This window comes from Mobula birostris, chromosome 4 (assembly GCF_030028105.1).
Source record: "Mobula birostris isolate sMobBir1 chromosome 4, sMobBir1.hap1, whole genome shotgun sequence".
Lineage (NCBI taxonomy): Eukaryota > Metazoa > Chordata > Chondrichthyes > Myliobatiformes > Myliobatidae > Mobula > Mobula birostris.
Genome location: NC_092373.1, coordinates 142,628,018 through 142,654,151, shown reverse-complemented (window position 1 = coordinate 142,654,151; position 26,134 = coordinate 142,628,018). Strand labels below are relative to the sequence as shown.

The 26,134-nt window shown below is 43.1% G+C and overlaps 1 protein-coding gene and 1 long non-coding RNA gene across 2 annotated transcripts in view; both read left to right on the top strand.

The window, feature by feature from the left end:
* Positions 1–26,038, top strand: part of LOC140196035 (uncharacterized) — a 40,207-nt gene extending 14,169 nt beyond the window's left edge. The window contains exons 2-3 of the long non-coding RNA XR_011885599.1: positions 25,144–25,254; positions 25,822–26,038. This is a non-coding gene — a long non-coding RNA (uncharacterized lncRNA). The remainder of the gene's footprint in view (positions 1–25,143; positions 25,255–25,821) is intronic.
* On the top strand, positions 6,366–19,019 carry LOC140196034 (uncharacterized). Its single transcript, XM_072254737.1, has 2 exons — positions 6,366–9,165; positions 18,327–19,019. Exons 1-2 carry the CDS (start codon positions 8,638–8,640, stop codon positions 18,432–18,434), a joined length of 636 nt encoding a protein of 211 aa, XP_072110838.1. The 5' UTR covers positions 6,366–8,637; the 3' UTR covers positions 18,435–19,019.
* Positions 26,039–26,134: the final 96 nt, after the last annotated feature.

Genomic DNA, 26,134 nt, shown 5'->3' with positions numbered 1-26,134 from the left:
CTCCCTCTGGTGCCCCTCCTCTTTCCCTTTCTTCCATGGTCTTCTCTTCTATCAGATTTCTTCTTTTCCAGCCCTTTACCTTTTCCTCCTATCACCTTTCAGCTTCTTATTTCAGTCCCTCCCCCACCCACCTGGCTTCACCTTCAAACTTGTACTCCTTCTCCCATCCCACCTTCTTATTCTGTCTTTTTCAGTCCTGATAAAGGGTCTTGGCCTGAAACCTTGACTGTTTATTTATTTCCATTGATGCTGCCTGACCTGCTGAGTTCCTCCAGCATTTTGTATGTGTTACTCTAGATTCCAGCATTCCAGCATCTGCAAAATCGTCTGTGTTTATGACTTGCTAAATATGGCATTCATATTTATATGTAAAGACCACTGCTTTTACCTGCAGCAACAAGTACTGCCATGCCAGAGAGGGGCTCCAGATGATGTTCCAAATGGAGTTAACGATTCAGATGCAAGCCCCCATGCTGCAGAATAGAAAGCTGACACACACATAAAGAACATGTGGAAAGTCATACTTTACCTTCAAACCCAATTCTAAAATAAATTCACAAATTACACCTAAATGTTGAAAATTATAAAGAGATAATTATGTCTTTCAGTACATTAGCCTGTGCCTTGTTCCTTCAGGATTGAACTAGCCCTGATTAATAAGAAAAAATGTCCTACCAGTGTTTTTAACCCAATCATGAATACAATAGTAGAAATTGGTGTGCCTTCCTTTGTTTAAAGTGTACTGAATGTTCTATCACATGTACAACCAGCGTAAAGATGCTAACGCTGGGTCTGAAAAAAAATCATCCTTTGATCTTGAAATAAGATTTTTTGAGCAATCTGATGACCCACTGAAGTTGGCATCCATATGACGGTCAAGAGTAATTTTGGGTTATACAAATGTATATCCTCTCATTACTTTTTTCACTTTCTTTGATAAGGTGAATAATATATTCAGCTACTACTTTCTCATAATCATTGATTGTAATTTGAAAACATGCCATGGTTTTTGCCTGGGTGGGGGATGGTGTTGCCTGTCTGTATGGGTCAGTAGATTCATCACAGCTTCATAAGGCATGGAAATGGGCCTGTTGGCCCAACTCATCCATGCCAATCACTGGGTATCCTTTCATATTAACTCTCTTGCCCACCACTTAATCCATAGCTGTCTATGCATAGTGTTCATCTAGGTAAGACTTAAATGCTATCATCTACCTGACTTCAACCTCTCTCTCAGGTAGTGCACTTCAGATGGTGGTGGTGTCATCACAGTTTTTTAAGTATTCAATATGCTGAACCATAAATTACCATCAGGTATTGATTGACCTAAAATAAGTAAAACAGTTTAAAATAAGATCTGCAGATTAAGACAGTGAAGAAATTGTTATTATAGATATGTTTTCACATAAATATTTTTCAAATCCTTATCAATATTTAGTATTTTAAGGCAATATCCCAATTGTATTGTTCTTTTCATTAAATTATAGTGTTGCAGGATGAAAGAAAGATCAAATTCCAGATTTTAAGGTCCTATCAGCTTAAGGCTTGGCAGTAATGATTAGAATAGTAGACATGTAATAAAGCTGAAATGTGAAAATAGAAAATCTGGAGGTTACATAGATAGGAAGGACTAAGGCTAAAGACAAATTTGAAAACAAGGACATGAACCAGTTTAGGGTGATGGGTGAACAGATTTTCTGAGAGGTGTTTGCTGTCTTGATGCAGATTAGGATAGATGAATTCCTGGGGCTTGACAAGGTGTTCCCTTGGATCTTGTGGGAGGCAGATGCAGAACTTGCAAAGGTCCTAGCAGGGATATTTAAAACATACAGAGTTTTTAAAGAAAGTTACCTGGAAAGTTGATGAAGGCAGGCAGTGGATGTTGTCTACATGTGTTGATCTGCCTCTCTACCGGAGGTCTTTAGGTTCAGACCCAGGGAATAACTGTCAAACACAGTTTACTTAAAAGTGCATACTGCTTAGTAGCAAGCTTGCATGCTCAGTTGGCAACACAGAGTCTCTGCTCATCAAGCTTGAGAAAATCTGCGGCCAAGTGAGCCCAGAATACTGTTTGGAGCTGTTGATATACATTGTTATCACATATAGATAAGGGTAGACTGAGAAGCTTCTCATGGAACAAACACTTCTTTGTTCATACATTATTCTCACAGAACAACTTGTCAAGCTGCCAATAAATCAGTTAGATTCTAGCCCTTTTAATTCTGCATATAATTTCTCATTCCCTCCTTTTGTCACTCCATGACAACTAGGATGACCAATGTCAGGGGTATACATTTTAATTCTCATATTCATGTAAGGAGGGTGGATAGTAAACCTTGGGATAGGCCGAAGGGCTCTCTGCATCATCGTAGTCTCCATCCTCATCATTTGCACCTTGGTCTCTCTCTGAGGTCCCCTTCCTTCTAGGGGGACTCTTTGTATAAATATCCCTGTGGGTGTAGGGCAAAAGCACCAGCTGACAAGAGGCCATGAACATCAGAAAAATGCAATAAGCATGAGTATTCCTGCAATGATGATGGCATAATCCTGCGAAGATGTCACTGAAGGGTCACAATCCTCCTTTTGAGCTAAAGTCATGTAGGCCGGCCCCAATTTTCTGGATCCTATTTACCTCCTTTTGAATGTGAATGGAGGGAGAGGTAATGTTCTCTGATTCATCTGGGATGTAGATGCAGCACTTCTGTCCTATACCAGGACATGCAGCTCCTTTTTCAGCCAGAACAAAATTGAGGGTCATTCGGTTCTGTAAAACAGTCTGTTGTAGCACCATCATTTCAGCGGTGTTGGTCCTCACCTGATACTGGACGCCATCCATTGCCTGAGCTGTACTATTGGCCATTTCCTCCAAAACTGCGGCCAGATTGATGATTTCCTTTGAATTGCAATCCGCCCCGTAGAAGGGGAGAGCTATCAGCCAGAAGCACTCCATTTGTGAGATTCCTTGCTTTTGCCATAGGAGGGAAGGGTGCTGGTCCAGGGTTTTCAGCATTCGCATGTGGGGAACAAGGTAAGCCAAGAAGCAGCATCCCATCCAATTTCTGCTCTCTTGTTGGGTGTCCCATCAGCTAGCTGTCTCTCCTGGGAGCCACAAACGCGCAAACCTGTTGAGTTCCATTCAGGGGGTGCAGTGGTTCGGCCTTTGTATAAATGGCACAGGTGCTATTGCCTAGAAAGTACGTCTCCTTACCTTTGAAGTTACAGTAGCAGATAGTATTTAAGATAGTAAATTAAGGGTTATGGGGAAAAGGGAGGTAGATGGAGCTGAGTTTATGGACAGATCAGCCATGATCTTATTGAATGGCGGGGCAGGCTCGATGGGCCGGATAGTCTACTCCTGCTCCTATTTCTTATGTTCTTATGTTATGTTCTTACTTGCTGGTGGGTCAGATCTGACAATGGTGGAGATCCATGATGTCTGACCTCCCCATTGGATGGCTTTTTCCAGGGGGATGAGTGTACCAACCATCAAAGCAGTGGCACCCACAGTCTCCAATCGCATCACTGGTGCAATTTTGGGCCTCACTAGTCTGAGTGTCATTAGAAAAGGCCCAGACTGACCGTCGTTCACTGCTGTTTAGCGGAATGGCTATTAGAGGAACCCCTGTCTTCCCATGGGGAGGAATCGCTGTACACACCCAGCAGGCAGATGAGTTAGTTTTCCCAGTTTAACTAGCAAAGCGACAGGAGTGTGTTTGGCTTTGTTAATACAATACAAGCACTTAAGATTACAAGTATAGACAGTAATAGCTTAGTCATGAATGTACACATTTGACGTGTCCTAGATATGTCCATTTCAGAAGACCTTGTAGTTTGACTGATGTCGGAGTGGTCAGTAACACTTGGTAGGGTCCTTTCCAGTGAGGCTCAAACTTCTTTCTAAGATGGTTCTTTACCAGAACAAAGTCTCGTGGGCAAACTCAATGTTCATTTTCTAGTTCCTCTCCTTCCTGGTGGGCCGCCTTCACCCGCGAATACAAGACCTGGAGAGATTTGGTTAGTGCTAGGATATACCCTATAATTTCATTGGACATTTGATTCAGGTCCATCTCAGGTAATTTTGGGGTCAGGAAGGCAGCCTTCCAGGGGGTTCTTAACAGTCTGCCATACACTACTTCGACCACCGATAGACCATATTTGGCCTGATAATAAGTTCTCATCTGGAACAAGACTATCTGTAGCACTTTGAGCCAATTTTGACCGGTTTCTTGTCCTAATTTAGCCAATTTGTTTTTCAGCATCCCATTAGCCCTTTCAATCAGCCTGGAGGCCTGTGGTCTGTGAGAGCAATGGAATGTCTGTCTAATCCCCAGAGCCTGGCATAGTTGGGTGTTAATCTCACCCACAAAATGAGGGCCATAGTTAGATACAACTTGCTCCGCTACCCCGAATCTGGGAATGATTTCTTTCAACAAAATACGCACCACAGTATCGGCTTTGTTATCTGTGGTGGGATATGCTTCAATCCATTTACTAAAAACATCAAGAATTACAAGACAATACTTATAACAGTGTATGCACGGTAACTCGATAAAATCGAGTTGTAGTTGACAGAAAGGGTATCTTGGCAATGGGCTATATCCCTTTGGGCATGGGGTGTCTTTTCCTGGATTATGTTCTTGGCATATCCAGTGACGTATCTAAGGTATAGCAGGTATGGCACGTGCCCTGGGCACCACTTGAAGGGAGACGCCACTGAGCAGTTTCTATTAAAGTCAGACGAGCCATCCTTGGATAGTGAAAAAAGAATTTTCTTCAGATGTATGATCTGTCTTTGATTATCATGGGTGAGAAGCACTAGGATGGCCTTATTTCAGAGCATTGTGTAAGAAGACCATGAAACGTTTCTTCACGAAAAAGAAGGGAAGTGGAGCTGAAGGACGGAAGAGACGAAAGTTGGAGGCGGAGGAAGCCAAGAAGATGAGTAAGTTCTTCATACCCTTCTTTGAAAAGCAGTTCGGCACGTTCCATGGAGTCGCCTGCACCTGCTACAAGTTTGTTTGAATCCGAAGGTGGATCAATTACAAATGAGTCACAAGAGTCAAGTCAGCTAAATCTGAGTATGACGAGATTAAGAGTGAGGCTGCCAGAGAGAACGTGGCCATGACAGGAGGGGAAGACGATGATGGTGGTGGTGATGTTGAGTTTATTGACAAGATTTTACCTGACAAGATTGAACCTGACGACACTGAACCTAGTGAACCGGATGGTGTCAAAGAGCCTCGAACTGTCATACCGGAAGTGATTGAACAGCATGACATTAGACTTCTGAAGTTCGACAAGGATACTGGAAAAGCAATTCGGCCTGACGTGTTGAGAACAGAAATGATAAAGCTGGGTTCGAAGTAGTTCCAGAACAGTGAGAGGCCTCTCCTACCAACAAATAACCGCTCAATGAACAAAACTTGGTTCAAGAGGAAATTGGGAAACGGTTGTGGTGAGGAAGTAACTCGCTCATGGCTGGTCTATTCCCCTTCTAAAAAGTCTGCATTTTGTATCTGTTGTCTTCTCTATTCCCATTCAGACCATCAATCCTCATTGGAGCAGGAAAGTGGATTCAACCAGTGGAAAGCGCCTGAAAGGATTAGTGTTCATGAAAATCCCAAGAATCATCGAGAATGCTTCACACAGTGGAAAGAAATAGAAGGAAATTTAGCTGGAAACAGAGGAGTTATTGACGCGGTATTTCAGTCATGGATTGAGAAGGAAAAGCAGAAGTGGCTGTCATGGTCCGGTCCGTGAAATCCGCATTCCGGTTCATGGTTTGGTCTGTGGACTCAGGATTTCGGGTCTTCTAGCTGTCCCTTGTTTTGGTTGAGTTAATCATAGGCACCTGATTCCCATCTTGGGGCTTGGAATATAAGTAGCCTTGAGGTTGAGTGTGGGCTGTTGGTTTGGCTTGTCAAGATTTCCTGGGAGCAACCTGTGGCTGGAAAGCTAGAGTGGTATCTTGCTCTAGCTTTCTTGCTATCTCTAGGCTGTGTTGGAGAACCATCGCTTCATGGAGCTGTAGTTGGAGCTGTCTTTGTGGTATGGAATTGGCTGTTTCCTGGGCTAGCTGAGTGGCTGCTAGCCACTCTGAGCTAGGTATGGATCTGGCTATTTCTGTAGCTAGCTGAGGTTGCTGGCTGAACTGTGACTCAGAGCAACCCTGATACAGAGATGGAACTGTCTGTCATTCTTTGATGTTTGTCTCTTCTTGTCCTTGCCTCCATGGGGTAAGTCAGGCTGTTCTGCCATTGCCTTACAGGGGAATCTGTCTTGTCTTGTTCTCACCTCTGTGGGGTAAGTCAAGCTGTACTGCTGTTGCCCTGTGGGGGGGGGCGGGGGGGAGAGTCTGTCTTGTCTTGTCTTGTCCTCACCTCTGTCGGGTAAGTCAGGCTGTTCTGCCGTTGCCCTGTGGGGGAATCTGTCTTGTCTTTGCCTCTGCTGGGTAAGTTTGGCCATTCTGCTGTTACCTGACAAATGGTCCTGTCCCACCTTGGTGTGGAAATAAAGTTGAGTCCCGGCTTGTCCAAGTATAAGTCCTGGCTGTATGTCTATGTACTGTCCAGTCTCGTGTTAGTGTCGTGTTAAAGATGAGTCCTGGCTTTTTGAAGGATAAGTCCTGGCTCTATGTTGATGTACAGTTCCACGTCTGTCTCTGAGCTCCAGCCTCTGAGTTACCAGCCTGTAGCCCCAAGACCCCAGCCTTCAGCCTCAAGAGCCAAGACCCCAAACACTTCCTGTCCTGTGGTCATGTCATGTCCTTGCTTGGTTCTGGGGCCCGAGCCCAAGGCAAGACCCAGGTTCTGGGTCCGTATCCAGTCTCTGGCTCGGAGCCCAAGCCCAGGCTCCTAGTGCATAGTTCTCTGTCAGGGTTCCCTGTCTTGTCCAAGTTCTAGCCCAAGACTGCGTTCTTGTCCCTGCTCCTTGTCTGTATCCTGTCATGTCCCTACTCTAGTCAAGTCCTGTTCTTTGTACTTCAGTGTTTGTGTCTTACAATTGGGTCCCCCATCAATGCTCCCACTATGACAGTGGCATGATATCTTGACGAGAATCCTTCACTGCATAAAATTCCTTGAGACTCAGAATCTGGCTTTGTGAGGACACAGGGAGTCACTTCAGCTAGACGATGACTCCAATGTGGGAAATTTCCTTGGCTTAGGAAACTATTGGCCATCTTTGACCCTGTCATAAAAGAACACCAAACTCATTTGGAAAGTCATCCTGGATCCACGTCTTATCTTTCACCAAGTGTCCAAAACAAATTCATCCACATGATGGCATCCACTGTTTGCCAGAGTTTACTGAGAAGCATTCATAAAGCCAAGTAATATGGTCTCATGTTCGACTCGACCCCTGATCAGGCACACAGTGAACAGATGTCAGAAGTAGTGAGGTATGTGGAAGTTGATTTTGAGAGGAAAACAGTCTGTGTTAGGAACAACACCTTATATTCCGTCTGGGTAGCCTCCAACCTGATGGCATGAACATCGACTTCTCTAACTTCCGCTAATGACCCACCTCCCCCTCGTACCCCATCTGTTACTTATTTTTATACACACATTCTTTCCCCCTCCCCCCTCCCCGTCTTTCTTCCCGGACCTTCTGTCCCATGATCCTCTCATATCCCTTTTGCCAATCACCTGTCCAGCTCTTGGCTCTATCCCTCCCCCTCCTGTCTTCTCCTATCATTTTGGATCTCCCCCTCCCCCTCCAACTTTCAAATCCCTTACGCACTCTTCCTTCAGTTAGTCCTGACGAAGGGTCTCGGCCTGAAACGTCGACTGCACCTCTTCCTAGAGATGCTGCCTGGCCTGCTGCGTTCACCAGCAACTTTGATGTGTGTTGCTTGAATTTCCAGCATCTGCAGAATTCCTGTTGTTTGCGTGTTAGGACGAAATTGAGCTACAAGATTGTTGGTCACAGTGCTATGACAACGCTGCTGTGATGGCTGGACACAGAAGTGGTGTTCATCAAAGAATAAATGAGAAAAACAACCTGGCAGTGTTTGAATTGCGACAATCACGCACTCAGCTTGGTGGGTGTACATCCAGCCAAGCAGGATACAATGATGGTCACGTTTTTTGGAACCATTAAAGCTCTCTGCGTGTCTTTCTCTCGTTCAACACAGCGCTGGGGGAAAAAAAACTCAAAAACGCCGTGCCTGTGGTTGTTAAGTCGGACTCCGAAACCAGGTGGAGTGCAAGGACAGAAGCAGTGAAACCCGTCAACAAGTACTTTGAGGAGATACTTCAAGTTCTCCAGGACATGATAGACAATGAAAATGAGACCAGTGAAAGAAGTGACGCAAGGCAGCTGTACAACCGCGTGTTGAGTTACGATTTTCTGATTTTGCTAGGATTTTGGAATAAAGTACTCATTCGCATTGACCGTATTCAAGAGGCTGCAGGTTCGTAGCAGGAACTTCCACGATGCTGCCCTGGATTTGAAAGCCCTCCGAGATCATTTTTATGATGAAAGAGAAGTGTTGGTCAGTGAGTCACTCGAAGGAGGAGTCGGTCTCTGTCAAGAATGGAATATTGAAGGTGAAAGACGTCAGAGACGAAAGAAATGAATGGCTGATGAGAACTCGAGAGACGCTGGGTTAACAGCTAAGGAGGAGTGAAGCGGGTCATGAAGGGAACACTCGACCGTCTTCACAGAGAAATGGACGAAAGGTACGCTCGTTTGCACGACACGGACGCCAAGTTTGGGTTCCTTCTCGATGTTGAGGGACTGTGTTATGGCACCGACAGTAACGACCTAAAGAAGTGTGAAAATTTGGGCGAATTGTACGGCTCTGATGTTGATGGACAGCAGCTATATGAAGAAATATTGGATTGCAGAATGTTGCTATCAATGCGGGTCAACATGAAAATATCAAGACCTGAAGAGCTGCTTGAATTTATTGTTCAGTATGGAGGTGAGAGTGTCTTCCCCAATCTTCGCATTGCTATTGAGATAATGCTAATCATTGCAGTTTCTATCGCCAGCTGTGAGAGATCATTCAGCAAATTAAAACTAATACTTCCGTATTTGAGAGCCTCCATGGGTCAAGGCAGACTCTGTGATCTTGCTCTGCTGAGCGTAGAAAGAGAAGAAACTGAAAAAACTGACTCTGATCACATCATAGACCAATTTGCATCAATGAAAGCAAGGAAGGTGCAGTTATAATTTTCATGTGGTGCCATAACTTATTAATTAAAAGATTAACGAGCTTGACTTGTATTTTTGAGCTGATATTATGGTAAAGTTATCTAAAAGATGGGTGTCAGATGTTTGGACAGGGGCGCAATTTCAGTGCTTGCCAAAGGCGCTATTATCCGTGGATACGCCCCTGGGCATATCAGACATTGTCTAGCAACATTCCCTGCTGCTTGCTCCAGGTCTGGGTTCCACCATGATTCCAAACATTGCTTTGCCATTCCCTCCTTGCCAAGGTGAGTACAGGTATTGGTCTGTACAAAATCTACAATATAGCCCAGTATAGTTTCAGGTCCGCAGACCTGACGGGCACGAGGAAGCCAGGGTCCTCGGTCGGTGAGAGAGAAAAAAAAAAAAAAATCCTGTCCCTCTGTAAAACATGCACTTCCTCAATTCCAGGCATACTGGCTGATTTGGAAGCGGGGATTCGGTTTTTCCCCGGCATTTCTTCATTTGGGGAACAGTCAGTGCTCCGGTAAGGGCAGCTTGGTTCATAGCTGAGTTAGCTCTGTTGTTTCCACGGTCAGTCTCAGTCGCACCATTAGTGTGTGCAGAGCGTTTAATAATGGCCAGTTGTGAAGGAAGACAGATAGTTGTCGATGTAAATTTATTAGTGATGGGCATACCAGAGGAGGTGACATAACCCCAAGCTTTCCAAAGTTGTCCGAAGTCATGAGCGACTCCAAAGGCATATCTAGAGTCTGTAAAAATATTGGCCGGTTTCCCAGTGGCTAGGATACATGTTCTAGTGAGTGCCGAGTTCAGCTTGCTACGCCGAGTGAGGAGAAAGAAAGGAAGCGGACTCCACGGTTTCTATGTCGGAAACAACAGCATAGCCTGCACAGCGCTGGCCTTGGTTGTCTATAATGGAGAATGGAGCTCCCATCTACATAGAAGACTAAATCCGGATTAGCGAGGGGGACGTCAGTCATGGCAGGTCGGACTTCCATCAGTTGGTGATTTATTATTGCGCAATCATGGGACGGTGAATCTAGACACTCGGGTGGGCATTCCTTTTTTTAAAAAAAAAAGGTGGCTGGGTTCACACAGAGTGGAGAAAGGGGTTCCTATGAGAAGGTCATCATATCGAGTGTGGCGGGAATTGACAAGGCCCAGGAATTTACGCATTTGAGTCGACGTAGTGTATTAACGATGGAGTTTGATTAGCACAGGTCAACAGCTGAATCTGGTACCTTCTGGTCTATTAAGATCTGTACTACATTGCTGCCACACTTGATAACGAAACCTTTTAAAAACAAATCTTTCTTTCTGACAAGCTAACACACTAATTTTTTTAAAAAAGTATAATGTAGTGTCCTTATTGTTCAGAATCGGACAAAATCAAAAATTAACCTTTCCTCACAAGGAAAGAAAACAAGTATTAAAATATAGAAGATTGCTCTAGGCACCACTGAAAATTTAAGTGAACGTTTTTCCCTCTGTGGTTTGCTTTGAAAGACTGAACTAGACACTTCTATCTGACAAGGCCACAGATTGTTAATACAGCTACAAATATAAATAATGAACGTCTTTATCTGATTTATAGCTTTCCTAGAAATACTTTGTGAACTACTAACTAATTTAAAATGGCTTTCTGAAGTTTGAGTGGATTTTGACCAGTTCATATTGTTGACTTTAACCCTGTTGGCCACCTTGCTGGGCGGGGCTTGGAGGAGAGCACAGTACCGTGAGGACTGGTTCCCTGCTGCGTACAGCGAATCTCCCAACCGTGCGGAATATACGGTATTAAGGCGTTCTAGGAAGCCGTCAGGGGTTTCTCCTTTCCTGGGTTTAAACTCTCTAAGACCTTAGTTACATCCATGGAGGGTGCCAGAACGTGGGACAAGGCGGCCAGTATATTTTCAATCATCTGTGGTTCGGTTTGCCCGTTTGCGATTAACCAGACATAGTTGCTATGTCCAAGACGAGTGGTGAATTGTGTCTGATCAGTAGGAGTAAGGGCGGCCATAGCCAAAGGGAACAAATCTCGGGAAATAGCGGAATAAATAGTCAGGACAGTTCTCAAATAACTACAGAACCCTTGGGGGTCGACCTTTTTGTCAGGGGCGGCATTCAGTACGCCACGGCGTTCGGAAGCGGTCCAGGGTTTATGGATTTGCATAGTAGCTACCGGTGCCTGTCCCACCACTCCGGCTTGTGGGTTAGGAACGGTCCTCACAGGCAATTGATACTGAGTTTGTATCGGTCCTGGTAAATCCAATGGCCCTTGTTCGGGGACCGTTCAGCCTGACTGCGTGTGCGGGCAGAAACGGTTACAGTATTGGCCTTCCCAACTCTTCTGCAGGAACTACAGCAGTCGGTGGCGATGCAGAGTTGGCTGCGGAGGCACCAGGGCGAGAACCACAGGGGGTGGGGAACCTGACCGTGGTAAAACAGGCGCCGACGCAGCTGTGGATAGTACGGCGGGATTATTATGTCGCTTTACCCATTCCCAATCATCATCAGTATCGTTTGGGGAATTGTCTGTATGTCTGGATAGAGGCGGGGTACCCCAGAATTATTTTTATTTTCCGTTGCTCTTTTCCTTTATTCGTTCTTCAATGGCCATTATGTTCTGTCTCTGATAGTTTCTTTCTCCGTCTCCTTTGTCTGTTTCTGTCCCTTATCCATTCTTCACAAATCGCTCTCAACTCTTGCCTACGCCTAGGATTGCCTCTTCCATCATGTAAGTCTATCTCTCTTCGCTTAGCGTTATTGGTCCAAGTTAATTTATGTCTACCTTCTTTTATTTCTGCCTCTTGTCGCCATAGGCCAGTCAGGCGACCGTACTCTTTCCCTGCCTTCCCTTTCCATATTAAATTTAAATCAAATGTACCTCCTGCAGGCCAATTGTCTTTTCCCAAATGTTTAGACAATTGGAACGACATTTGTCTCAGCTTCTTTTCACGGTCAGGATATCTGTCTATTATTTTCTGTAACAGACTATTCCCCCCACCCTTGTCTAAGCGCGCACCCATCGTATCCTGGGGACTAGAACCGCCCGTCTTGACTATTCCCTTTGGGACCCGTTAGTGGATTTCCCCCGCCAAAATGAGGGAACAAACAGTCTTCAGAGAGCAGAGAGGAACCAAGGTTCAAGCTTACCTTGTGGGCCCATTTATTCAGCCCAACTGTCCATCCGTCCACTTATTCAATTTTGGCGAGGGGGTGTACCACACATTGGGACCCTGTTTGCAGCGCCAAGATGTCGATCTGCCTCTCTAGCAGAGGCCTTTAGGTTCAAACCAAGGGAATAACTGTCAAACACAGTTTACTTAAAAGTACATACTATTTGCCTGCTCAGTTGGCAACGCAGAGTCTCTGCTCACCAAGCTTGAGAAAATCTGCAGCCAAGTGAGCCCAGAATACTGTTTGGAGCTGTTGATATACATTGTTATCACATATAGATAAGGGTAGACTGAGAATCTTCTCATGGAACAAACACTTCTTTGTTCATACATTATTCTCACAGAAGGACTTGTCAAGCTGCCAATAAGTCAGTTAGGTTCTAGCCCTTTTAATTCTGCATATAATTCCTCACATGAGATAGTAATTTGATTAGACATTGGCTTCCTGCAAGAAGTCAGAGTGATTATTGTTGGTTGCCTTGCTGACTGGAGGTCTGTGACTAGCGGTGTGCCACAGGGATCGGTGCTGGGTCTGTCTGTCATCTATAGCAATGATTTGGATGACAACATGGGAAACTAGATCAGCAGATTTGTGGATGACACCAAGATTGGGGGTGTAGTGTATAGCAAGAAAGACTATCAAAGCTTGCAGCAGGTTTTGGACCAGCTGGTGAAATGGGCTAAAAAGTGACAGATGGAATTTAATGCAGACAAGGGTGAGGCATTGCAGTTTGGGAGGACCAATGCAACATTCAAGCACTAATATGCCAGGTGCAATACTCACTGTGACCATGAATTTGTATTTTATGCCACACCAGGCCAACACCCTGGTTTTTGTTCAGAGTCAAGAGCTGCCAAGGAAATGATAAATATTTGGTTGATATTTTCTTTGTCATAACTTTTCTTTCAACATGACACAAACAACCAGTTGAATCCAGAAGAGGTAAATTGGGAAAATATAGTCCAATACTGTTTATAAAATTAGAACACTAATTTCATTTATAAAACTACAGCAAATTATAACAATCATAGAGTTACTGGAAGCGTGCATATATTGCAGGCCTAAAATGCATGCCTAGATAGTCAAAATGGAGATCTAGTGACAATCAGGAAGTCTTCTGCTGAAACTAAAGATACGTATACAAATAATGGCCCAGATCTTTGTGAAGTTTGTTAGTGATTGACATGTGCATTATTTTCAGCGTCCAGAAATCTCACGTTTGCCAATCCTTTAAATACACTCCTAAGGCAGCCTCTAAAATGACATGTTTCATTTCTTTTAAGTACCTTATTGAGAAGCTTGTTGTAGTGATCAGAATCAGATTTATTATCTCATACAGTATGATGTGAATTTTGTAGGAACATACACAACCCTACCTTCTAGAAGCGAGGCAATGCCTCAAGAAGGCAGCATCCATCATTATGGACCCTCACCATCTGTGACATGCCCTCTTCTTGTTACTACCATCAGGGAGGAGACCCACATTCAATGATTCAGGAACAGCTTCTTCCCTTCTGCCATCAGATTCCTGAATGGTCCAGGAGCCATTAACTTTTTTTGCATTATTTATTAATTTTTGTAATTTATGGATTTTTATGTCTTATAGCTGGCTGAGTTTATAACCCTCTGCATCCTGTGCATTGGAGACTCCATACTAGATTGTGATGCAACCAATCAGAATGCTGCTCTTTGTACAGCCATAGAAATTTTCAGGTGTCTTTGACATACAGATTATTCTCAAACTTCTAACTAAGTTAGATCTTAAGACTCAGATTCAGATTTGTATCACATATACATCAAAACATACTGTGAAACATTTGTGTTAACAACCAACACAGTCAATGTGTGCTGGGGCCAGCCACACCTTCCAGCACCAACATAGTATGCCCACAATGTTCAGTAGCAGCAACAACACAAAACAACAGCAAAGTAAGCCCTTCCCACTTTTTGGGTGCATTTAAAGTGTAGGTTGATAAGTTCTTGATTAGTATGGGCATCAAAGGTTACAGGGCAAAGGCAGGAGAACGAGACTGAGAGTGGGACAATAAATCAGCTGTGATTGAATGGTGGAGCTGAGTCAATGGGCTGAATGGCCTAAGTGTGCTCTTTTGTCTTAAGGTCTTTTGGACCCCAGGAATCACCAGTCCCTGGCCTGGGAATCGCTGTTCTCTATTGGCTGATCTGTCCTCTGGGATTGCCTGACTTTGACCTTCAGCCATCAATCGCAGGACTCACTCATCATCGGTTTGACCTTTGTGCCTTGATATTCTAACTTGCACATATCCACGAACCTGGGACTCGCTGATTGGGGTGGGGGGAGGCTTGCTCATAGCTCTTGGGGTTCCTGGCCATACAGTCATCTGACCTGGGACTCACTAATCTCCTCAGTGCCTGCCGACCTGGCCTCCAGATTCTCTGACCTGGACTCCAACTACTGCCTCTTGCCCCTGACTGTGATCTCTAACACTCCCTCATCCTCATCCCTAAACCCTGAGCTGACCTCTAATTCTTCACATTGTCCCTGAATCCACCTCTGCAATCCTTAAAAAGCATCTACGTCTGAGCGATGACAACAAACGTGACAGCTGGGGACCATCTTGACCAGAAGATGCAAGATTTTCAATACTGCATGTTATAGGACTTTCATTGGAAAAATAGATCTTGAGGCCTGAAGCATTCACTTTGTTTCTTTCACAGAAGACAACCAACCTGTTAAATGTTTCCAGCAATTTTTGTTGTTATTTCGCAAGGTCCAAGCAGTGGTTACTCACCAGTCTAATCATGGTCAGATGCATTCTCCTGCTTTCTCTCCATATCCTTTGATACCTTTTATTAATCAAGAATCTATCAACGTCTGCTTTAAATATATCAAAAGATTTGGTTTCTATGGCAATGAATTCCACACATTCACCACCCTCTGATGAAAGAAACTCCTCCTTATCCCTGTTCTAAAGTGACATCCTTATATTCTGAGACGCTACCCACTGCTAACATCAGGGTAGTGGGTAGTAATGGGGGACAAGAAACGGCAGATGAACTGAATAAATATCTTGCATTGGTCTGGATGATGCTTGTAGTATGGTGGAAGCTCCAGGTGTCAGGGGTCATGAAGTGTGTGAAGTTACCATTACTAGGGAGAAGGCCTTGGGAAACTGAAAGTTCTGAAGGTAGGTAAGTCACCTGGACCAGATGGAGTACAACCCTGGGTTCTGAAGGAGGTGGCTGAAGAGTTTGTGGAGGCATTAGTAATGATCCTTCAGGAATCACTAGATTCTGGAACGGTTCCAGAAGACTGGAAAATTGCAAACGTCACTCCACTCTTCAAGAAGGGAGAGAGGCAAAAGTAAGGAAATTATAGGCCGGTTAGTCTGACTTCAGTGGTTGGGAATATGTTGGAGTTGATTGTTAAGGATGTGGTTTTGGGATTCTTGGAGGCACATAATAACATAAGCTGTAGTCAGCATGGTTTCCTCAAGGGAAAATTTTGCCTGACAAATCTGTTGGAATTCTTTGGAAAAATAACAAGCAGAATAGACAAAGGAGAATTGATTGATGTTGTGTGCTAAGGTTTTACAAAGGCCTTTGAGAAGGTGCCACACATGAGGCTGCTTAAGAAGTTACGAGCCAATGATATTACAAGAAAGATTCTGGCCAGGATAAACCAGTGATTGATTGGCAGGAGGCAAAGAGTGGGAATAAAGAAAACCTTTCTTGTTTGGCTGTCGGTGACCAGTATTGTTCCACAGTAGCCTGTGTTGGGACCAATTCTTTTTAGGTTATATTTCTATGATTTGGATGATGGAATTGATGGCTTTGTTGCAAAGTTTGCAGATGATACAAAGGTACGTGGAGGGCAGGTAGTCTTGAGCAGGGGTCCCCAACCTTTTTTGCACTGCGGGCTGGTTTAATATTGACAATATCCTTGCTGACCGGGGTGGGGGGGGGGGATAGGGTTGCCAACAGACAAGAGTAGCAGTCAAATACGTTGTGTTTACCCAGAGAAAGACTACAATGACCATGAAGCCTTGCGCAGGCGCCAGTGTGCATGCGTGTACCAGCAGATTTTTTTTTTCTGCAAATCGTTTTTGGCGATTCTGTGGGGGGGGGGGTTAATCACGACCGGAATATAGGTGATAAGTGACTAATACACTCAATTTCATTTCTAAAATGATTTATCTAATGAATTTAATATTAAACACACAGCGCATATTTTCCTCGCATGAGTATAGCGATAAGTCAATTATCAGGGGAGCTTGAAGTAAGTGTTGAACGAACTTTCAGTAGAAGTGGTAGAGGCAGGTTTGATATTATCATTTAAAGAAAAATTGGACAGGTATATGGACGGGAAAGGAATGGAAGGTTATGGGCTGAGTGCAGGTCGGTGGGACTAGGTGAGAGTAGCATTCAGCACGGACTAGAAGGGCAGAGATGGCTTGTTTCCGTGCTGTAATTGTTATATGGTTATATAAGTAAGTCAATAGCATCATAGCATTTTAAGTAACGTTTGGATATTAGACACAGCACATATTTTCCCCCTATGAACATATAAAATCATTGCAACATGCCAATATTGCTGAATCAGTGGGAGCTCTGGGCTTGTTTCCCTGCAACAAGACGGTCCTATCGAGGAGTGATGGGAGACAGCGATACTCGACGGGGGTTCCTTATGTCTAGTCTATTCCGCAATTTAGTTTTTGTTGCATTCATTGCAATAAAAACTCCGCTTCGCAGAAAAATGTTGGAAATGAAAGCAACATTTTCAGTGCTTTCGTGTCTACCTCAGGATATTTAGCCTTGACTTTGATCCAGAATGCCAGCAGAGATGTTATATCAAACATACTTTTCAGCCCGCCGTCATTTGCAAGCTCGAGGAGTTGATCATCTTCCCGCGCTGACATGGATGACGCGTGCATAATGACCTCGCGTGTGTTCAAGCTCAACAGTGGACGTGACAGGGAATGAGGAAAGATGCAGCTGACTCCTATCGCCAAATCATATGGTTTCCTCGCGGCCCAGTAGCGCATGCTGTGCAGCCCGGTGGTTGGGGACCGCTGGTTTTGAGGCAGTAGGGAGGCTACAGACGGACTAGGTTAGGTCAGATTAGGAGAATGGGCAAGGAAATGGCAGATTGAGTACATAGTTGGGAAGTGTATGTCATGCACTTTAATAGAAGAAATGAAAAAGAAAACTATTTTCTAAAAGGAGAGAAAATGCAAAAACCCTGAGGTGCAAAGGGACTTGGGAGTCCATGTGCAGAATGCACATATGATGTTAGCATTCATTTCAAGAGGACTAGAATATAAAAGCAAGATTGTAATGTTCAGACTTGATAAAGGACTGGTGAGGCCTCACCTGGAGTATTGTGAGCAGTTTTTGTGTCCCTTATCGTAGAAAGGATGTGCTGAAACTGGAGAGGGTTCAAAGCAAGTTCACGAAAATGATTCCAGGATTGAATGATTTGTCATATGAAGAGCATTTGATGGCTCTGGGTCTGTTTTCACTAGAATTTGGAAGAATAAAGGGAAACCTCATTGAAACCTATGGAATGGTGAAAGGCCTTGATAGAGTGGGGCGGAGAAGATGGTTCCTATGGTGGGAGTGTCTAAGACCAGAGGACACAGTCTCTGAATAGAGGAGTGGCCTTTTTGAATGGAGATGAGGAGGAATTTCTTGAGTCAGAGAATGGTGAATCTATGGAATTCATTGCTACAAGCAGCTGCGGAGGCCAAGACTTTATGTATGTTTAAGGCAGAGGTTGATAAATTTTTGATTGGTCAGGGCACAAAGGGATATGGAGAGAAGGCAGGAGATTGGGGCTAAGGAGAAAAGTGGATCAGCCATGATGAAATGGCGGAGCAGACTCGATAGGCCACATTGCCTAACCCTGCTCCTGTATCTTATGGTCTTAAAAAGCCTCAGCATTGCATCCTTACTCTTAGATTCTAATCCTCTAGAAATTAATGCTAACATTGCATTTTTCTTTACTACAGACTCAACCTGCAAGTCAACCTTTAAGGAATCCTGCACAAGAACTCCAAATCCCTTTGCACCACCAGTTTCTGAATTTGCTCCCCAACTTTAGGAGGAGGAGAAGATAGTGGCACTTCGCAGCGTGCAGTGACCACTCCGGTGAATGATATCTGTTATCAGTCGTAGGGTGCTGTGCACAATTCTGATTTCATGGAGACAGATGTGAGATCATGGAGGAACGTCTGGAAAAACTTCTGAAATGCCTGCTTCGCTGCCGCTGATACTGTGTAATCCAGAATCTCCAGAGGAGAAGGCCCTGAGTCCTCAGCTTTGCTTGTTGCTCGGTGGCCGGGGCGGGGTCGAAGCGCTCGGCAGAGGTGGTGCTCGGTGTTGGAGGGCTGGTCGGAGGCTCGAAGTTTTCGGACAGACTCAGAGTCGGCTGTGGTCGGGTGCTTCCAATGCATCGGCAGTCGTCGGCGCCTGGAGGTTTATGGCAGGGAGAGTCTCTCCCTTTTGCCACCTGCTATCGGGAGTCGATTGGAACTCAGAGACTTTTTTTTATTGTGCCCATGGTCTGCTCTTATCAAATTATGGTATTGCTTTGCACTGCTGTAACTATGTTATAATTATGTGGTCTTGTCAGTGTTAGTCTTCGGTTTCTCGTTTTTTTTTGTGATATCACTCTGGAGGAACATTGTATCATTTAATGCATGCATTTCTAAATGACAATAAATGAGGACAGTGTCCTCATAATCTAAAAAAAAAACTTTATTATGTCTACCCAAGTGCATGACCATACTGTATTCTATCTGCCACTTCTTTGCCTATTCTCCTAATCTGTCCAAGTCTTTCTGTAGGCTCCCTGCTTCCTCAATACTGCCTGCCCCATCACCTCTTTTTGTATCATCCACAAACCTGGTCAGAAAGCCATCAATTCTGTTATGCAGATCGTAGACATATAATGTGAAATTCAGTATACGTAACCAATGAGACTTATGTCAGCGGTGGGCAAACTATTGGAGAGGATTCTTAGAGACAGGATTTGTAAGCATTTGGATTAGTCAGTATGGCTGTGTAGCAGATCAATTCTCATGAGCCTGACTGAATTATTTGAGGATGTGACAAATTGATCAAAGTGGAGCAGAGGATGTGGTCTACATGGATTTTAGTAAGGCTTTGACAAGGTCCCTATGGTAAGCTCATTCAGAAAGTCAGGAGGCATGGGATCTAGGGAAACTTGGCTGCATGGATTCAGAATTGGCTCTTTGTGATTTTTATAAATGACTTGGATGAAGAAGTGGAAGGTGGATGGTAGGCATGCAGACAGCAGAAAGTTTGGTGGAGTTGTGGATAGTGTAGAAGGTTGTCGTTGGTTGCAATGTGACATTGACAGGATGCAGAGCTGGACTGAGAAGTGGTAGATGGAATTCAATCCAGAAAAGTGTGAAGTTATACACTTTGGAAGGTCAAATTTGAAGTCAGAATACATGGCTAATGGCAGGATTCTCAGCTGCGTAGAGAAACAAAGTGATTCCTCAAAGCTGCCACTCAAGTTGATAGGGTGGTTAAGAAGGCATTAGGTGTGTTAACCTTCATTAGTGGTGGAATTGAATTCAAGAACTTGAATTGTGGTCTAATGAGTGTTTCAACCATATTTGGAATATTATGTTCAGTTGGAAGAATAGGGAAGTTTTAGAAAGGGTGCAGAGGAGATTTACCATGATGCTGCCTGGATTAGAGAGCATGTCTTATAAGGATAGGTGGAGCAAGCTAGAGCTTTTCTCTTTGGAGCAAAGGAGGGTGAGAGGTGAATTGATAGAAGTGTACCAGATGATAAGAGGATAGATAGATAGCCAGAGACTTTTTCCCAGGGTGGAAATGGCTAAAATGAGGGGACATAATTTAAGGCAATTGGGTAAAGAAAGTAAAGGGGGGAGGTGAAGATGTCAGATGTAGTTGTTTTTTTTTAAACAGAGTAATAGGTGCATGCAACTTGCTGCCAGGGTGGTGGTAGAGGCTGATGTATTTGGGACTTTTAAGAGATTCTTAGATAAGCACTTAAATGAAAGAAAAATGCAGGAATATGGGGAGAGGGAGAGTTATATTGATCATAGAGTAAGTTAAAAGGTTGGTACAATATTGTGGCCTGAACAGCCTGTGCTGTTCTATGTTCCATGTTCTTGATTTACAATATTCAACCTTCATGGCTCCAGAAGATGCACTGCAATACTAAACCTTTAAAATGCTAGATATAAAAACAGAAAAAGCTGAAAATGTTCGATTGACTCTCTCTGAACAATCGTGGAGAGAAAGCGAGAGTTAACATTTCCAGTTAACAGGTGTAAGTGTTACTTCTCAGCCCACACCTGCTGCCTAACCAGTTGAATATTTCTATGATTCTATGCTTTTAATTTTAGAGTTTCCACATATGTTTTCTTTTGAACTAAAAGCCTAGTATCCTTAGACCTATTGCAGGGATATTGCTTAAGATATTTATATGACTTTCTGGATTTATTCAACTGCAAGCTCTTACCATATATGTTATCAATGACAACCAGTCATTTAGCAGGTTGTCCAGGAATATAATGGCCAAATAACTCTTTGCTTAATCCTGCTTAGTGCAGTAACGGTATATTTTAAATCACTGCTCTCAACTTTCTTCTCATTGTTGGGCTAACGGAAGAATATCAGTTGCTGTTTACATCTTCTGAGGATTGTTCTGTGAAACTTTGGAATATCAAAACAGGGCTTTGAAGTAGGCATTAGAACTAAGTGCCTTGCTCTGAGTGCCAGGTTTTGATTATTTTTTTGTGCACAGGTCATGTATGGCTGATTCCATTCTGAACTGAAATCAGCAGTTTAGATTTATCAAATTTCAATTAAAGATAGATGTTGGAGCCCCTGACAGATCCGGTTGCATTTGTGGGAAGAGAAACAGGAATAACGCTTTGGGTTTGAAAACTCCATCACAAGGCAAGAGATAAATGGAAATCATGGAAGAGAAATGGCAGTGAATTCAACAAGCAAGTGAAAATCAAAAGTACAGATAATAAAAATTAACATGAGACAGAAAATACTGAGTAGGTCAGGGTACACCTGTGGAGACAAAAATTAGGTTCTGAAGAGGGCACCTGTAGTTGTAGGACCTACTGAGTTTTTAAATATTTTCTGCTTTGATCTTAGATTTCCAGCAGTTTTTGTTGATTTTCACTTAATGTCCATTTACTTGTACCACTAATTGCATCCCCACTAATACTTCTGAGTAACATAAAGTCAATAGAAGGTCGTCGTATTTCATTCCATAAGATCTTGATTTTAATACTATATAGGAATTTTAACTTTGTTCATCCTCTAACTTAGCCTATTTTGGCTTTTTTGAGTACAAACTTAATAACATAAAAAACCTACAGCACAATACAGGCCATTTGGCCCACAATGCTGTGCCAAACATGTACTTACTTCAGAAATTACGTAGGGTTACCCATAGCCCTCCATTTTTCTAAGCTGCATGTACCTATCCAGGAGTCTCTTAAAAGACCCTGTCGTTTCCGCCTCCACCACTGTTGTCGGCAGCCCATTCCACGCCCTCACTACTCTCTGAGTAAAAAACCTTACCCCTGACATCTCCTCTGTACCTACTTCCAAGCACCTTAAAACTGTGCCCTCTTATGCTAGCCATTTCAGCCCTGGGAAAAAGCCTCTGACTATTCACACAATCAATGCTTCTCATCATCTTATACACCTCTATCAGGTCACTTCTCATCCTCCTCTGCTTCAAGGAGAAAAGGCCAAGTTCATTCAACCTGTTTTCATAAGGCATGCTCCCCAATCCAGACAACATCCTTATAAATCTCCTCTGCACCCTTTCTATGGTTTCCACATCCTTCCTGTAGTGAGGTGACCAGAACTGAGCACAGTACTCCAAGTGGGGTCTGACCAGGGTCCTATATAGCTGCAAAATTACCTCTGGGCTCTTAAACTCAATCCCACGGTTGATGAAGGCCAACGCACTGTACGCTTTCTTTACCACAGAGTCAACCTGTGCAATAGCTTTCAGTGTCCCATAGACTCGGACCCCAAGATCCCTCCAATCCTCCACACTGCCAAGAGTCTTACCATTAATGCTATATTCTGCTATCACTTCTCTACTTCATAGTCCTGCTTCAGGGTAAGCATGTGCAGTGTTAAAATGGCATCTTTTAGTTCTCTTTCCCATGTCTTCAATTTCACATGAGGGAGCTTGTATGCAAGCTCCTCCTTTGGGTAAAACAGGGAAACCTATCCTTATTCTGAGATAGAGGAAAAGGAGTTGGGGCCCCAATATTACAGTGGAAAAGAAACATGTATCACTGACTTTCCCTGATTCTGATGGAAGGTCGTGAAATGTTAACTTTTTTCTCTACACAAGTACTACCTGACTTGTTGAGCATTTTGGATTTTCAGCAGTTCCAATTCCTTTTTCCATTTTCATTGCATTACCTCTTTCTGCCTGCATTCTAAACTCAACTACTCTTCTGGTCATGGTCTCAACACCTCTGTAACTGGATGTCAAATTATATCTGCTAATGCTCCTAGAATTTGAAATAGTTTGTTAAATACACCTTATATTTATTTATTTAGTAATACAGCCTGGAGTAGATCTTTCTGGCCACACCACACCAGCAAACCCCCACCAAATCCAATCAACTGTAACCTAATCATGGGACAATTCAGTGACTGTGGGAACAAACCGGAGCACCCAGGGAAAACCTACGCATTCCACAGGGAGGACCTGTAGAGCCCATACAGAACAGCAGCAGAACTGAATTCTGAGCGCCGAAATGTACTGACCTTTAACAGTGTCTTGCTAACTGCTACGCTGCTGTGGCACCAGATTCCAGTTACTCTGAGACAAAGACAAATTGATGCTAAACTGTTTGATGAAAGTGTTGTTTTGCAGCAAACAAAATGTGATTATTCCTTGAAGTGAAAGGAAACATGGGCACTTAAATTTTTAAAAAATCAAATTTGTTTTCACTTACCTGTAATAAGGAATGTCGGCATTTCAGAGACAGTCAGCCTTCCATGATCTATATCCATCTTGAAAGTACATCACTATTAAAGAAAGGCCAATGCAGTGTGACATTTTTCTGTTGACAGACTATTGTCTTGGTTTCAACAAACTCATATATTGCAGTGGATGGAAGGGAGATGTGGCATGTTGTAGTCCTGTTGTTTATTATGGAGAACTGCTTATTTTGATGTAGCTAAGCAGTCATTTTTCATTTATCTAGTTGAGGCATTTATTTTGAAAGATTCATGACTTTAAATTTATTGTAAGTGATTCATTTATATAGTTACTTCCAACAACTAACCTATTAAAAATGATAGTTAAAGCTGGCTGTCTGTGTTCAGTAAGAAAGCCTAAACAGAAATAATGATTACAGAAGAGAAAGGTGGCTGTATAGTCTATTAGTTCATATTGTGTCTATAGATTTAGATCTTTAGATTATGAGAACACTCAGTCCTCTTTTATTATCATTTAGAAATGCATACATGCATTAAGAAATGATACAATGTTTCTCCAGAGTGATATCACAGAAAACAGGACAAACCAAAGACTAACACTGACAGAACCACATAATTATAACATATAGTTGCAGCAGTGCAAAGCAAAACCATAATTTGATGAAGAACAAACCATGGGCACGGTAAATAAAGTCTCAAAAGTCCCCGAGTCGATCGACTCCCGAATCCCCGATAGCGGCGGCAAAAGGGAGAAACTCCCTGCCATACACCTCCAGGCACCGTCAACTTGCCGATGCCTTGGAAGCAGCCGACCACAGCCGACACTGAGTCCATCCGTCCAAAAACTTCGAGCTTCCGACCAGCCTCCCGAGCGCCATCCTCTGCTGAGCGCCTTCGACCTTGCCCCGGCCGCTGAAACGAGCAAAGCCGAGGGTATATGAGGGTAATCCAGCTTTCTCCCTCTCCACAGAATTTCAGAAATCTATCTTCCTCCTTTTTTTTAACAGTACAAGTGATTTGGCTTCCACAACCTTGGCTGGTAGTGAATTCCAGGTATTAGTCACATTCTGCATGCAAAAGAGTGTTTTTCTCATGTCACCTTTGGTCTCTTGTCACCCCTTTCCTCGTTTCTTGACCCTTCTATGACCAGGAACTATGTAAATCCATAAATCGCAATTAGATGACTACTGTGTAAATTTACTTTTTGTTGAATAGGATGGAAATTTAGCTTGGCTAACAGAACTTTAAAAAAAATATCTAATGGAATTCTTAATATTTGCGCAAAAATGATTTGTAAAATGATGTGCCTGCACTAGGGCCCACCTACATTATTTGTTCAAGCTAGGATTGCTAGCAAGAAAACTAAACAAACTGCAGTCAATTTGAAACAATTTCCAGCAAGTTTTCCACTGATGGTGCTCTGACCATTCACATGGAGGAAGCTCAATTTTATATACCCTCATGAAAGAAGAGCAATCTTTACAGCGTAGTGAGGTTATAGCTTGCAATCCTGGAAAATATTTTTTCCTATAAGTAAATTTGGACAAGGTGAACTGTGGAATACTCAGGGCAGCAATTCAGACAAAAATCAGAATCCGAATCAGGTTTATTATCACCGGCATGTGACGTGTAATTTGTTAACTTAGCAGCAGCAGTTCAATGCAATACATAATCTAGTAGACAGAGAGAGAAAAAATAAATAGAATAAAACATAATAATAAATAAACAATCATTTACATATTTTGAATAGATTTTAAAAAATGTGTAAAAACAGAAATACTGTATATTAAAAAAAGTGAGGTAGTGTCCAAAGCTTCAATGTCCATTTAGGAATCAGATGGCAGAGGGGAAGAAGCTGTTCCTGCATTTCTGAACTACAGGAGCAGTCAATAATCAGCATGGAGTTAATCCTGCAATGTGACAGTGGAACAACAATAAAGAGTAAGTGTGAATATTTTCTTATATATTTAATCTCACCTAAAAGCATTGTCCTGCAAATTCATACCCTTCAAATTTTGCTAATGATTTAGAAGTTCACTTGTGGTCACCTCACTGTATGATGCAGGAGCTTTGAGAGAGTGCAGAGATTTACCAGGATGCTGTCTGGAATGGGAGAGCATGTCTTATGACAATGGGCTGAGTGAGCTGGGGCTTTTCTCTTTGGAGTGACAGAGGATGAGATGTATCAGACAATTAGAGGCTTAGACTGAGTGGCCAGCCAGAGACGTTTTACACTGTTTTGCTGGAAGAAAGTATCCTGCACATGAGCTTTCACGATTTGGATCCAATGTATTTTTTTCAGTAATTAATGAAATGCACCTTAAATTACATTCCAAAAATATCAGAAGTATATTATATGTGTAACGCCCTGGGAAAGGTTTCACTGCTAATGTACTTGTTTCTGTGCAGCAGCAGTGTTTGAGTCATGACTAGAGGTAACAGGGGCTTTGGAATGTGTGGCGTCTTGAGTGCCTGAGAGCGAGGTATTCATGGGCTTTTGTTTGGCAGAAGTTGGAGAGAGAAGATGCCAGAACGGAGAGGTCGTAGACTTCAGGACTGAATGGATGTGGAATAGGGTCGGGAGTTGATGACGCCCAGGGGAAATTGATGGAGAACGATCGGACGGGAAAATCGTGAGCTCTGACATGCGCGTTAGAATGTTTCATTAAAATGGGCCCTTTTTCTTTTTGTTTTCATTACTAACCCTATAGTCAAATTAAGAATTATAAAGCTCAATCATTTAATTGCATATGGTGTACTGTTTGTTATTTTGTGGTATTGATTTGTCACAGGGGAAAACATCACGCAGCATCCACACAAA